The sequence below is a fragment of the Cervus canadensis genome, chromosome 2 (assembly GCF_019320065.1).
Source record: "Cervus canadensis isolate Bull #8, Minnesota chromosome 2, ASM1932006v1, whole genome shotgun sequence".
NCBI lineage: Eukaryota > Metazoa > Chordata > Mammalia > Artiodactyla > Cervidae > Cervus > Cervus canadensis.
This window is the reverse complement of record NC_057387.1, coordinates 46,555,183-46,567,414: the sequence shown is the minus strand read 5'-3', so window position 1 is coordinate 46,567,414 and position 12,232 is coordinate 46,555,183. Positions and strand designations below refer to the sequence as shown.

General features: G+C 43.3%; 1 protein-coding gene across 4 annotated transcripts in view; it reads left to right on the top strand.

Moving 5' to 3' along the window:
* Window positions 1-12: 12 nt before the first annotated feature.
* SLC44A3 (solute carrier family 44 member 3) overlaps window positions 13-12,232 on the top strand; it is an 82,714-nt gene continuing 70,494 nt past the window's right edge. For 2 of the 4 annotated variants that reach the window (XM_043460591.1, XM_043460590.1), the window contains exons 1-5: window positions 13-138; window positions 594-701; window positions 4,151-4,293; window positions 6,693-6,829; window positions 7,747-7,840. In XM_043460591.1, the coding sequence (XP_043316526.1) occupies window positions 112-138; window positions 594-701; window positions 4,151-4,293; window positions 6,693-6,829; window positions 7,747-7,840 (509 nt within the window). In that variant the 5' untranslated portion in view covers window positions 13-111. The other 2 variants (XM_043460593.1, XM_043460592.1) reach the window with 2 other exon arrangements.

Below are 12,232 nucleotides of genomic sequence, written 5' to 3'. Positions count from 1 at the left end.
CCGCGGGGCGGCGCTGCGCCCCTTCTCGCCGGTCGGCCGCCGGGCCCCGAGCCGGTCCGCCGCGGGCTCAGCCAGGGCTCCCAGTGCGCGGCCCCCGGCGCGACGGGCAAGATGCAGGGCCTCGGAGCGGAGCACCTGGTAAGGCCCGCACCTGGCCGCAGGGAGGGATCGCGCGTGGGGAAGGCTCGGGCTCCTCCACGCACCTGCCCCGCGGGGACGCTTCCGCCTCCCGGGATCCCGCGGATCGACCTCCCGCCCTGCGCCGCCGCGTCCCGGGGGCACCTGGCGGGGTGGACCGCGGACCCACTCGGCTGCTGGGGCGGAGGCGCGGGAGAGGCTGGCCTCCAGGCACCAACTTGGGGCCGCCTCTAGGTGCGTCTCCAGGTAAGGACTCGGCGGCTGGGAACTTCCCATCCGCTCCGCACACGGCAGGTGTTTCAGAGGCTTGGTGAACGCTTCGGGAGGCCACGTTTAAAAAAAAAAAAAAGTTACTTTAAACAGTTTTCGAGTAAGTTTGGGCTTATTTTCTAGGTTGGGACCTAAATATATAATTATCCTCTTTTCCTAAACACCCTCCCTTCTTATTCTGGAAGGATTCCGCAGAAAGAACCCCTAGGCAAAGACCGTGGCGACCTCAGATTTATAGGAAATGCACAGATACGGCATGGTTGTTCCTGTTCTTTCTCTTCTGGACTGGTTTGGTAAGTGTGGGTGCCTGGCAGGGAAGAGACCCAGAATGGTGTGTGTGTGTCCAGAAGTAGCTGTGCCCCAAATGTAAATCGCGTCCCTGGGCGGGGGTGAAGTGAGGTGGGGGTGAGGGTTCCAGGTGGTACCAGGTAACAGGCTGTGCCGCGGCTAGAGACGTTTGCCACAGTGCAAACAGAAGTTCTCGGAAGTGCCAGTCGGGTATCTCTTAACCTTCTAGGCTCAGTAAATTGGAGAGGCTGGCTTATTACCATGGGCCACTTTCTAACCCGGACGCCATTAGGAAATGAGAACCACCGTCTGCCGTGGGATTGTTATTCAGTAGGCCTCTTAGTACCAGCCCACTGAGGGGCAAGTTCTTTTACCATCTGGTCTCAGTCCCCCAAATAAAATGTTCCTCTCACAGAGGGATATCCAGGTAAGCCCAGAAATAAGTTCCTCTTACTTTAGCTGAGTGTAACATGCTTTTGGAATGTTGTGTTTAGCAGCTAATAGGTAAACAAGCCTTTGCTATAAACCCCCTAGTTGGATAGGTAATGAGGTTTTTGCCCACTCTAGTTTCCAGGTGTGTGTGATTGCTGGTAGACCTTCCATTTTAGTCCTGGAATAGTCTCTTGGAAGCTAATCCTTGATGCTTTTATAACTTATTTTAAAGTTGTAGGTAACAGCAGAAAAAGACTCACTCAAGTTCTTAAAAGATCATGTTCATGAAATCATCCATTTCAGTTGGAGGCATGCTGTTTCTTCATGGTAAATGATTATAAAGCCTGACAGTGGCTACCACATAATTACCTTTGTTGAAAAGAGGTAAATTTGAATAAACCCTGAAGTATGAACCTCTTTCCAAGCTAGAAAGGCATTTACTCACTTGACTTACCTACTGGTTTCACACAGATAGGTGAATAACAGGCACAGTGGAAGGTTGGACCTTAAAGGCATAATCGAATGTTCTGTGTAGCCTCTATAATGACCCTTGGAGCTCTTCTCTAGGAGTTGGGGAAAACTATACCTATAACACCTCCTCTTAAACTTTCCACAGATGCTGGTGTTTCTCTCTGAGTCTGCTGTTGTATAAATGTGGGGAGCAGCTGTTCAGCCAGTTCCCGGCTGCTTTGAACTTGGACTGTTAATGATCTTCCCTCGCCTCTCCACAGCTCAAACCCAGTGCCTCACTATCAAACCTTCAGCCAGCAGTTGTCTGGGGAAAGGATTTATAGATGGCCCATTACAGCCCAGAGAACTAAGAACCATCGGAGAGGTGGCACAAAGCTGGAAATGGCTTCACATTTACATATCATTCGCAAAATAAATCAGAAAACTTCAATGTGCCCATGTTCTCTTTACTATATTAAATTTGAGTAATGATAGTTCTTCCTTAGGTGACTAGCTTTTGTATCTTTTGCAATATTTTTTTAACCACAGCCAAGAGGGCAAGGATGTTATCTCTGCCTCTGCTGTTCGGCTTTCTGGTCTTTGTTATGACATCCTGACCAGAAACACGGCACATGCTGGATGGAATTATTGATGGTGCTGTCCTGAGCTGGGGCTGAACAAAGGAGGTTTGGGGTGAGGGACCAGAATTATGAACCGGGACAGTCTATTGCAAACAGAAAGAGCGCCAGCCTTTCTTTATATGTGCATAGACAGAACCCACTCAATTCTGGACCATCTCTGCCTGTGCTCCCTCTCCAGTGTCCCCTCACACCTTGCCTTTTCTTACTCATCTTTCAAGACTCCTTTCTCCATATCTTCCCATGACTGACTGTAACCTCCTTAATAGCTACACGGTAACTGGTATACCCACCTACTGTTTGGAATTGCAATTGTGTGTTTGAAGTTGAAAGAAAATTTTAATGGTCTAAGGTGGTAGTATGACAGGGACTCAGGATTACGCAAATCTCCCTCCAGCCACCGGCCCCTCCCACCAAAAAAATCCCTTCTCCTCCTGGGCAGGAGCTCCCCTTTAAGCTCCCCTTTATTATTAGATCTCTGCTGATCTGGGTGGAAGACCAGGACCCCTTTCCTCCCTCTAAGTCTAAAACCAATCAGAATCTGACCACACTCCAAAAGGAAGAGCAGGAGGGGGACCAACCGAGGCGTGGGTCAGTCGACGGTGCCAGCCACAGGGGCACACACCCACCCCCACCCGAAGCCTGAGAGTAAAGGGTGAGGGGTCTGCCCACATGCACAGGTGACCCGCTCGTCCTGGAGTCTGACCTCGAGGTTGAGGAGGTGCTGGTAGAGTAGGGGTGGCAGAGACCCTCCTTCCCTGGGATATCAGAAGTGTATCAGCCCTGAGCCCTGCCTGTCTTCTAGGCTGAGTTCCTTGGGGGCTTGATTTTGTTTCCATATCCCTTAGTAGGCACTTTAAGACTGTTATTTTGATTCCTGAATTAGTAATGAATGTAAAGTATCTGAAACATAATTGACTTTGGGAATATGTCCTTTTGGAACATCTGGTACCACAGTTATTTTTTCCAAATATTGAATGATATTTTCCGTATTACAGATAGAGAAATTTATGATACTAAGCTTGTGTTATGGGAAGATTACAGACTCAATCTGAGTAGAGGGCCCATCAATGAATATTAAGGGACTAGTCACTTGAGCTGAAATTTCAAATATTCCATATTCATTACGAAATTGGACAAAAGTGACTACAGATTGCATAATGTTCTTGTCCAGCAAAATTCCTGAGATTCCTTATGTATTTTAAGCACTTATTCCAAAGCACCATTTTCTCACTTGTTACAGACAGTATTTTGGTATTTTTCAACTGTGTTGCTTCTACCCCTGAAGATCAGAGTCCCCTAAATACAAGATAAAAATAAAAGTGGAAGAGGAAGTAGGAGAGAGAGGTGGAAGGGAGGAAAGGTGGATGGGTGGATAGAACCTCAGGGAAAGAAGCAGAGCCCCAGTGCCTTAGATAAAACAAGGGGCAAAAGTTTGAGTTATCCTGGTGATCTTAGGCAAAAAGAGAAAATGACAGACTCTTAGGGAAGAAGGGGAGAAAGCAGAGAGGAATCTGCTTCAGAGTTTTAGAATAGTGTCCCTCTGTAACTTGTTAAAGTGAGTACTAGAGAAGCAGTACCCTTATCAGCGGTCCTCAACCTTATTGTCACCAGGGACTGGTTTCATGGAAGACAGTTTTTCCACGGACAGGGATGGGAGATGGTTAGGGGATGATGCAAGCATATTATATTTATTGTGTACCTTATTTCTCTTATTACATCAGCTCCACCTCAGATCGTCAGGCCTTAGATCATGGAGGCTGGGGACCCCTAATTGATCTGACTTGCTGGTGTCACTGCTGAAGGAGGGAAGTACATTGGTGCTGGGGAGATTTGATTTTACCAGGTTCCATTTTACTTCAGCATTCAGGGATGTGGGGGGCTGTTTTCCAGCCCTTTGGCCAGGCTCTCACGTGCCACTTCGGTTTTGCCAGGTGTTCATCATGGGCTACTCAGTGGCGGCTGGCGCCACAGGAAGACTCCTCTTCGGCTACGACAGCTTTGGGAATGTGTGTGGCAAGAAGAACTCCCCAGTAGAAGGGGCTCCTCTTTCAGGGCAGGATATGACTCAAAAGAAGTAAGTGTTGAAGTAAGTCCTCAACCTACAGAGGTGCTAGATTTCACAACTTTGTATAAATTAGTCATTTTGAGCCTGGAAACTGTTCTCCCGCTCAAAACTCGATCAACCCCAACTCATAAAAGGAAATTTTGATGTGGTAGTAAGGACACAGGTTTTAGTACCAGCCAGTCCCAAGTTCAAATTCAATCCCTGCTGCTTTTCAGCTGTGTGTCCTTGAGCAGAGTACTTAACTTCTCTGAGCCGAATTTTCATCTTTTAAACCAGTGATTATACCTGTCTCATAAGGCTGGGTTTAATAAGTATTAATTGTCACTATTATTATCCACTATGTGTGTGTGTGTGTGAGCTTAGTCATTCAGTCGTGTCTAACTCTTTGCAGCCCCATGAACTGTAACCCGCAAGGCTCATCTGTCCATGGAGTTTTCCAGGCAAGAATACTGGAGCAGGTTGCCATTTCCTCTTCCAGGGGATCTTCCCAACCCAGGGATTGAACCTGCATCTCTTAAAGTCTGCTGCGTTTGAAGGCGGGTTCTTTAGCACTAGCACCACCTGGGAAGCATTATTATCTACAATGTATCAGAATCATGTTACTAACTATACACCAAACACAATATTGTTTCTATGTGGAAATACCTCAGTCCCACCTGGGGATGTTGAGAACCTGTGTCCCACTCCCTCCCCAGCCTACACTCTCAGCTGTGGCACTGTGTGCATACTCTTATCCCTCTGACTCCAAAAGAGAAACCAAAAGGGGAGAGAAGAGACAGGAATCCCCGAGGGGAGAGAAATCCCTGGCCATGATTTTCTAAGATGGATAATGCCTTATAATAACTTCAAGACTTGACAAACAAAAGCAGCTCCTAGGAAAGACATCTTAAGTGTATAAGGACCTGGGTATAAGTTTGGAGTCACCAAATACAGATCCCAGAGCAGGCCTCTTCTACCCCTGAATGTTGCTCTCAAGTAAGGGGCTTTGCACTGCTGGAAATGGATTGCCCCGGGGCCATTTCCCCATATACTTGTGGATGTCACTCACACAGAACACAGGAGGAAGAGGCTTCCCAGATACACCTGTGCTTCTCTTTGGATACTGTATTCATAATGCAGTGCTGGGAAACAGTCATCCTCTTTGAAATGAAAAGTATATATTTTATTATTCTTAAGAGCCAAAAGGTAGAAGCAACCAAGTGTCTAGCAGATGAATAGTAAACAAAATGTATATACATATAATGGGATATTATTTAGCCTTTTTAAGGAAAGAAATTCTGGCACATGCTACAACATAGATAAATCTTGAGGATATTATGATAAGTGACATAAGTCAATCACAAAAAGAGAAACATTTTGATTCCACATATATGAGCTGTCTAGAGTAGTCACATTCATAGAGACTGAAAGTAGAATGGTGGTTGCCAGGATTGGGGGATGATGAACTGTTATTTATTAAGTGGGTACAGAGCTTGTTTTACAAGATGAAAAGATTCTTGGGGGGGCGGGGATGGTAGTGATGGTTGTACAACAATGTGAATGTAGTTCGTGCCTCTGCACACATAAAATCTTTAAGATGGTAAAATTTTATGTGTATTTTACTGCAAATTTTAAAACTTAATAAAATAAGTAGAATAAAGTATATAGTTATCATACGCTTGGAAATCTGTTCACCCATCTCCTGTTACACCACCTCCCCCCCTCCCAACCCCAGTTGAGGGAAAAGAAGCTTCTGGGACCCCTTATCCGGGCCTCTCTCCTGGAGGACTGCCTACAGGGCTCTTGACCTGACATTGCTCTGATCTCAGCAGCCCGGATAAGTGGAGGGCATGGTCTGGGAGCTGCCGCTGCCAGCCCTCACGTGACCTCGTTAATGGCAACAAGCAGTTTTGTTCCTGTGCCCAGTGGCTGGGCAGCTGCAGCAGGAAGGGTCTCGAGTTTCCTGGCTCAGACTGGGAGGCAGGGGGAGGGGTGAGCCTTTAATTCACAGCCTCAGCCGCCGCCTCTCCCCTTCTCACTTCCCTGGGTTGAGCTATTCTCTGAGATACAGTTGAATACACTATGCTTTCTGTGGACTTCACAAGTCACTCATGCACTGACTGGCCTCACCTAGCAGACCCAGGGCAGTGTTATCAGTCCTTTAATGTTGTCAACATCCCAGAAAATGCTGAATCTGGAAGAGGGAAGTTTTGTTAACATTTGAATACAGCTCCCAAACTGTACCACTCAATAGATGACCCCAGGTGGGCATCATACTTGTTAAATTATGCAGGAAGTATTTGATGATGAAAGTTGGCTTTAATTATTTCCATGTTTGATAGCGTGTGGCTATCGTTTAAGTCCCACAATTAAACTCAACGACGGGAAATGCTCTCCGACATTCTCCTTCCGTTTTATCTGCCTCCTAGACACGTGTTTTTTATGAATTCCTGCAACCTGGAAGTCAGGGATGTGAGGCTCGGTTCCACCGTTCTCTGTGTGTCCAGCTGTCCTGAAGAGCAGCTTGATACCCTGGAAGAGGTCCAGCTCTTTGCAAACACCAGTGGTGGGTACCGAAGGCTGGGGTCGCCATTCCCGCTAAGGCTGGGGATCACAGCAGGGTAACCTGTACAAACATAGATCAGATCAGTTGCCTTGCCCCTGCTTCCTCTGCAAAGTGGGAAATTGTCCTCTTCCTTGTGGGTGCCTCTCCTTGTGTAGAAAGGGCCATAAACATTTTCTCCTGAGCTTAATTGCATTCAGGTTTATCTGGAATTCATCTGAAACCCTAGCTGTTCTCTGTTCACTGCCAGGGTCTGGTCTGCCGTGGAAAGCGGGAGGAAACAGCAGACATTGAGGGCCCGAAGGCAGGGTCAGATGGAGGTCAGAGGAGTGCACTTGGCACATCCAGTCCTAGAGAGGCACCCACAGGCTTCGGGTTGAATTGCCGACAAGTATGTTCCTTCATTAAAATATTCGGGCTGTGGATAGTTTCACTGACCAGTGGGACAGTTGTATGTTGTTCCAAAAGCACTTGTGTAACTTACTCTGAGCCTGCTTTTCAGATTTATATTTTAAGGATTAAACAAGCAAAGGGAAGTAAGAAGAAATTCGAGGCAGCCCACTGCAAATTTCATCTGCCTGAGAAGTGGGGTGCCAGATTTTTAAAAATTCTTTGCAAGACTGGGTTAAAAATATCAAGCCTATATAATAAATCATCTTCAAATCATTTTGTTACCAATCATTTTATAACTTTTGAATTTGACATTTTGGAGAGAGGAAAGGAGAGAACCGGATTTGATCTCAACCGGATGCTTATTCTTTTTGTCTTTAGGACACCCAGAGACCTGTTTTCTAAATCTGAGTGGTTTATTCTATCTTTTCCCCAGTTGGGTAAAATGACTATGGTTTCTTTACTAGCTCCCTTAGAGAGATAAGTACAGTGTAGGAAAATGGTATAGCCTGTGTGTTTTCTGCTTCCAGGGTCCTTCCTGTGTGTTTATAATTTGAATTCCTTCAACTACACCCAGATTCCAAATGCAGACTTGCTGTGCCCCAGGCTACCAGTTCCTCCAAGGTAAGAGTTTTCATACATTTTCCTTATCCATTAACAAAACTTTTTACATGGTGAGAGTCTCTTACTCTTCTGGGTATCATGGGAAGTGGCTCAAAGGAGATATTCACTGCCTGCAGAGAGCTTATAGTTTACAGAAGGCCAGGGATAAACAGGGAGGGGCTGTTTGCAATATGCATATTGATTTAGGACAATGGATTAGGAACCAGGCTAAAAAGGAGAAAACTCAACAAACAGTAAAAAAAAAAAAAAAAAAAAAAAAATTAGTCTCCAAATGACAATCCTTAAGCTAACAAAAAGTACTGTGTGAATTATTACCAACCAAATGAATGATTTTAGAAAGTAGTTGATGTGTTTTTTTCTACTGCAACTATTTATACAAAGTATAAATTGTTTACTTTTGCTTTTTTATTGCAACCGGATATTGTTAGTTTCTTTGGCTCTAGATTTCTCCATAAGAAGCAGGCCTTGGTGGGCAAGGCCAGATGGTCAACACACCTTTTTTCTCAGTGAGAATAGAAAACAGGTCCTTCTCAAGAACATTACTCAGCAAACTACTTTCACAGTCTTACTCATCCCTATCAACTAAGGCAATACCTGGTACAGAGGAGGTCCCCTGTAATTAAAGCTCTAAGGGTGAAGCAGAAGTTGCACTGCCATGATTAATGGCTCATGTGTGAGCCATTGAGAAGGCTGAGGGGGGGAAATGCAATTAATAATCTGCATCACTATCAGGATGCTGAGAGGTACTGAAGGAGGACTTGGGTTTATTTTGCATTACCATTCTTTTGAAAATTATGTTTACAGTGAATGAGACCTCTGTGCAAAATCCCTTCAAGATAATCACAATTTAAGTAGAACCGAGGCATTATGCCAGCTCCCTAGTATAATGTTCATCAAACTTGTGGTCAGGATTCCCAGTATGAAACATATTACATCACAACTCCAGGATACATGTATCTTCATTCATACTGATGTATATGGAGACAGAAATAAAGTCTCACAAAACAAGACTTCTTTCTTACTAATAGTTCCTAGTCTGTTTCAGTTTTTAAAAAGTAATATGTTTCATAATCTTCTAACAGCTTGAAAAATGCTGAGATAGCAGGTGCTAAGAAAAATGAGTAGATTTTAACAGAACACGGGGAAGAATATAGTTAACCATCCTTGTGTCCTTTTCTAAAATGTGTTATAAGTAATTAAAGAGGAGAGAGTTCTTTCCAGAGGAGAATACCATACTATTTTTCTGTAATACCTTATTTTTTAAAATCTGATTTCTTATTAGATGTCATAAACATAGCCCAATGAAACATAACTAGATCCAGAAAAAACTAAAATATTCCAATAACTTAAGAAAATTATTTAATATGTGGAGAGAAGTTTTTTTTAACTTTATACCCTTTGACCACATCTCCCCTTCCGCCCCCACCCTGTGGCTACTACATTCTGTTCTCTGCTTCTGTGAGATAAACTATTTTAGATTCCACATATAAGTGAGGTCATGCAGTGTTTGTCTTTTGAGAAGGATTTTTTAAAGAACTCTATTTGTAACTGGGCCTGAAGAAGGAATTGAAAGAGAATAGAATATTTAAGGCTGTAATTTAACCAGAGTTGAATACACTCTCCTCTTACTATCAATGGGATGGTTATTCTAATTCCCTGGAAAGCTTATATCTTGATATTGATGATAATAACAAACATCTATTGAGTTTGCTGCTTGCCAGAAAATTATCATGTACTTTTCTAAGCTCTTAACATGTGTTAATTTACTTGGACCTCATAAAACCTGTGTGTTGTACATATTTCCATTCCTATTTTATAGCTGAGAAAGCTGTTGCAGAGGCAGGTTAAAGTGATACAAGTGGAAGAGCTGGCATTCAAACCCAAACAGCATCTGCATTTGTTCCTGTAACTCTAAGCAAACAGGTCTTTGTTGGTTTTATTTTGTCTTGCAAGTAGCCCAAAGGGCTCACACCAAGCTGGGGAGGGGATGGCGGGGTTGGTCCTGTAATACCCTGTGTCCTCGGAACACCGTCTTTTCTACATCTCAAGCCAGTCCGAGTCCTTTCTCCCCTTAAATGCAGACCTTTCCAACACTCAACTTTTCAAGTGAAGACAAAACTGCTGATTGACTGGTTTTTCTTGGATGGCGTTAGGGAGATAGAAGTAGCCTTGAGGGCTCCATTTCCTTTTCCTACACAAGCAAGTGGTTGTTTTAAGATGGAAATTATCATATTTTATCATGGTAGAGCAGTGCCAAGAGTAAAAAGCTTGAAAACATGAGAAGTGTGGCCATACGGCCAAAGAACGTTTTCTAAATACTTCTCATTGACTAAACCAATTGTTTCTTCATTCTGGGTTGATCATGTGAGGTGTAACATACCCTTTTAGAGCAATGACTGAGTATTGAGAAGGTTTGTATACCTAGGAACAAGCTGCTAAGAGCAGTGAAGAAATACTGCAGAAGATAACAAGAAGCATATCTTTTTCCTTTTGAGTTCAATGTAATATTGTATTTTGAGTCCCCACCCCCGTTAAATTTTAGATTTAAAATCTAAAAGGCTTGGGTTTTTCCCTCCAGTAAATTCTATTTGTAGCCTCTCACATAGGAGCCTGTGCATGTCACTGCATTGTTTGCTTGAATAAATTCCATGTATAGGGTCATCTAAATACATGATCAGCTCTCTAGGTAGCTCCCTGTGTATTTGAGTGGCTTTCCTGGTGGGGGAGGAAAAACAGAAGTGGGAAAGAAACCACCATTTGTGACCAATAGACACATCCCCTGCCCCAGCTAATGACATACTCATTAATGTGCATCTGGCTGGTCCGCAACCTACCAGGGATGACCCACCCTTTACATGCCTCCCTCCATCACTCTCAGAACTAAGGCGGAATCAGCATAGGGGAATTAAATGCCTAAAAAGCACAATATTTAACAAGCCACATTGTCAAGATTAGGGTCTTATGGAGAATTGTATTTGGGGAAAAACAAAATGACGTGAAATCTTTATCTGATCTTATTTTTTTATAACACTAAATAAAAGTTCAGAAAGCATTTTCTTTCAAAACAATTCAGATTCTTTGGTGTTAAAACTGTTTAGTAATAGAAAAGAGAAAGAAATTCAAGATTTAAACATTGGAAAGCAGGATATCCAAAAGTCTACAAGCAATAAATGCTGGAGAGGGTGTGGAGAAAAGGGAACCCTCTTACACTGCTGGTGGGAATGCAACTCTGGAGAACAGTGTGGAGATTCCTTAAAAAACTGGAAATAGAACTGCCATATGACCCAGCAATCCCACTCCTGGGCACACACACCGAGGAAACCAGATCTGAAAGAGACACGTGCACCCCAATGTTCATCACAGTACTGTTTATAATAGCCAGGACATGGAAGCAACCTAGATGCCCATCAGCAGATAAATGGATAAGGAAGCTATCGTAAATATATACAATGGAATATTACTCAGCCATTAAAAAGAATTCATTTGAATCAGTTCTAATGAGATGGATGAAACTGGAGCCCATTATACAGAGTGAAGTAAGCCAGAAAGATAAAGACAATACAGTATACTAACGCATATATATGGTATTTAAAAAGGTGGTAACGATAACTCTATATGCAAAACAGAAAAAGAGACACAGATGTATAGAACAGACTTTTGGGCTCTGTGGGAGAAGGTGACGGTGGGATGTTCTGAGAGAATAGCCTTGAAACAAGTATACTATCAAGGGTGAAACAGACCACCAGCCCAGGTTGGATGCATGAGACAAGTGTTCCTGGCTAGTACACTGGGAAGACCCAGAGGGATGGGATGGGGAGGGAGGCAGGAGGCGGGAGGGGGGATCGGGATGGGGAATACATGTAAATCCATGGCTGATTCATGTCAATGTATGACAAAAACCACTACAATATTGTAAATTAATTAGCCTCCAACTAATAAAAGTAAATGGAAAAAAATAAATAAAAAAACATTGGAAAGCAGGAGTTAAAATTACTACTTTATATGTGGTAAGATATACATACTGCTTTATATGCCCTATGGTCCCGAGGTTTGCAAAGAGTCAGATGTGACTTAGCAACTGAACAACAATGTGGTAAGAAAATTAATTGAAAAACAACAAATGATAAGAAAACTAAGGTAGCAGGGAGCAAGATTAATATACTGAAATCTGTAGCATTCATATGTTTTTTGAAAAGACTGCTTTTATCACAGCAAGAAAAAGTATATACAAAAAAATGCCTAGAAATTAACAAGAATGTATAAGGACCACAGGGTGAAAGCTTACATATACTTCTGAGGTACAAAGTAATCTTGAACAAATAGGAAGATAGAATGTCTTCTTGATGGTATGACTCAACATGATAAAAATGTTACTTCCCTCTACAGTATTTA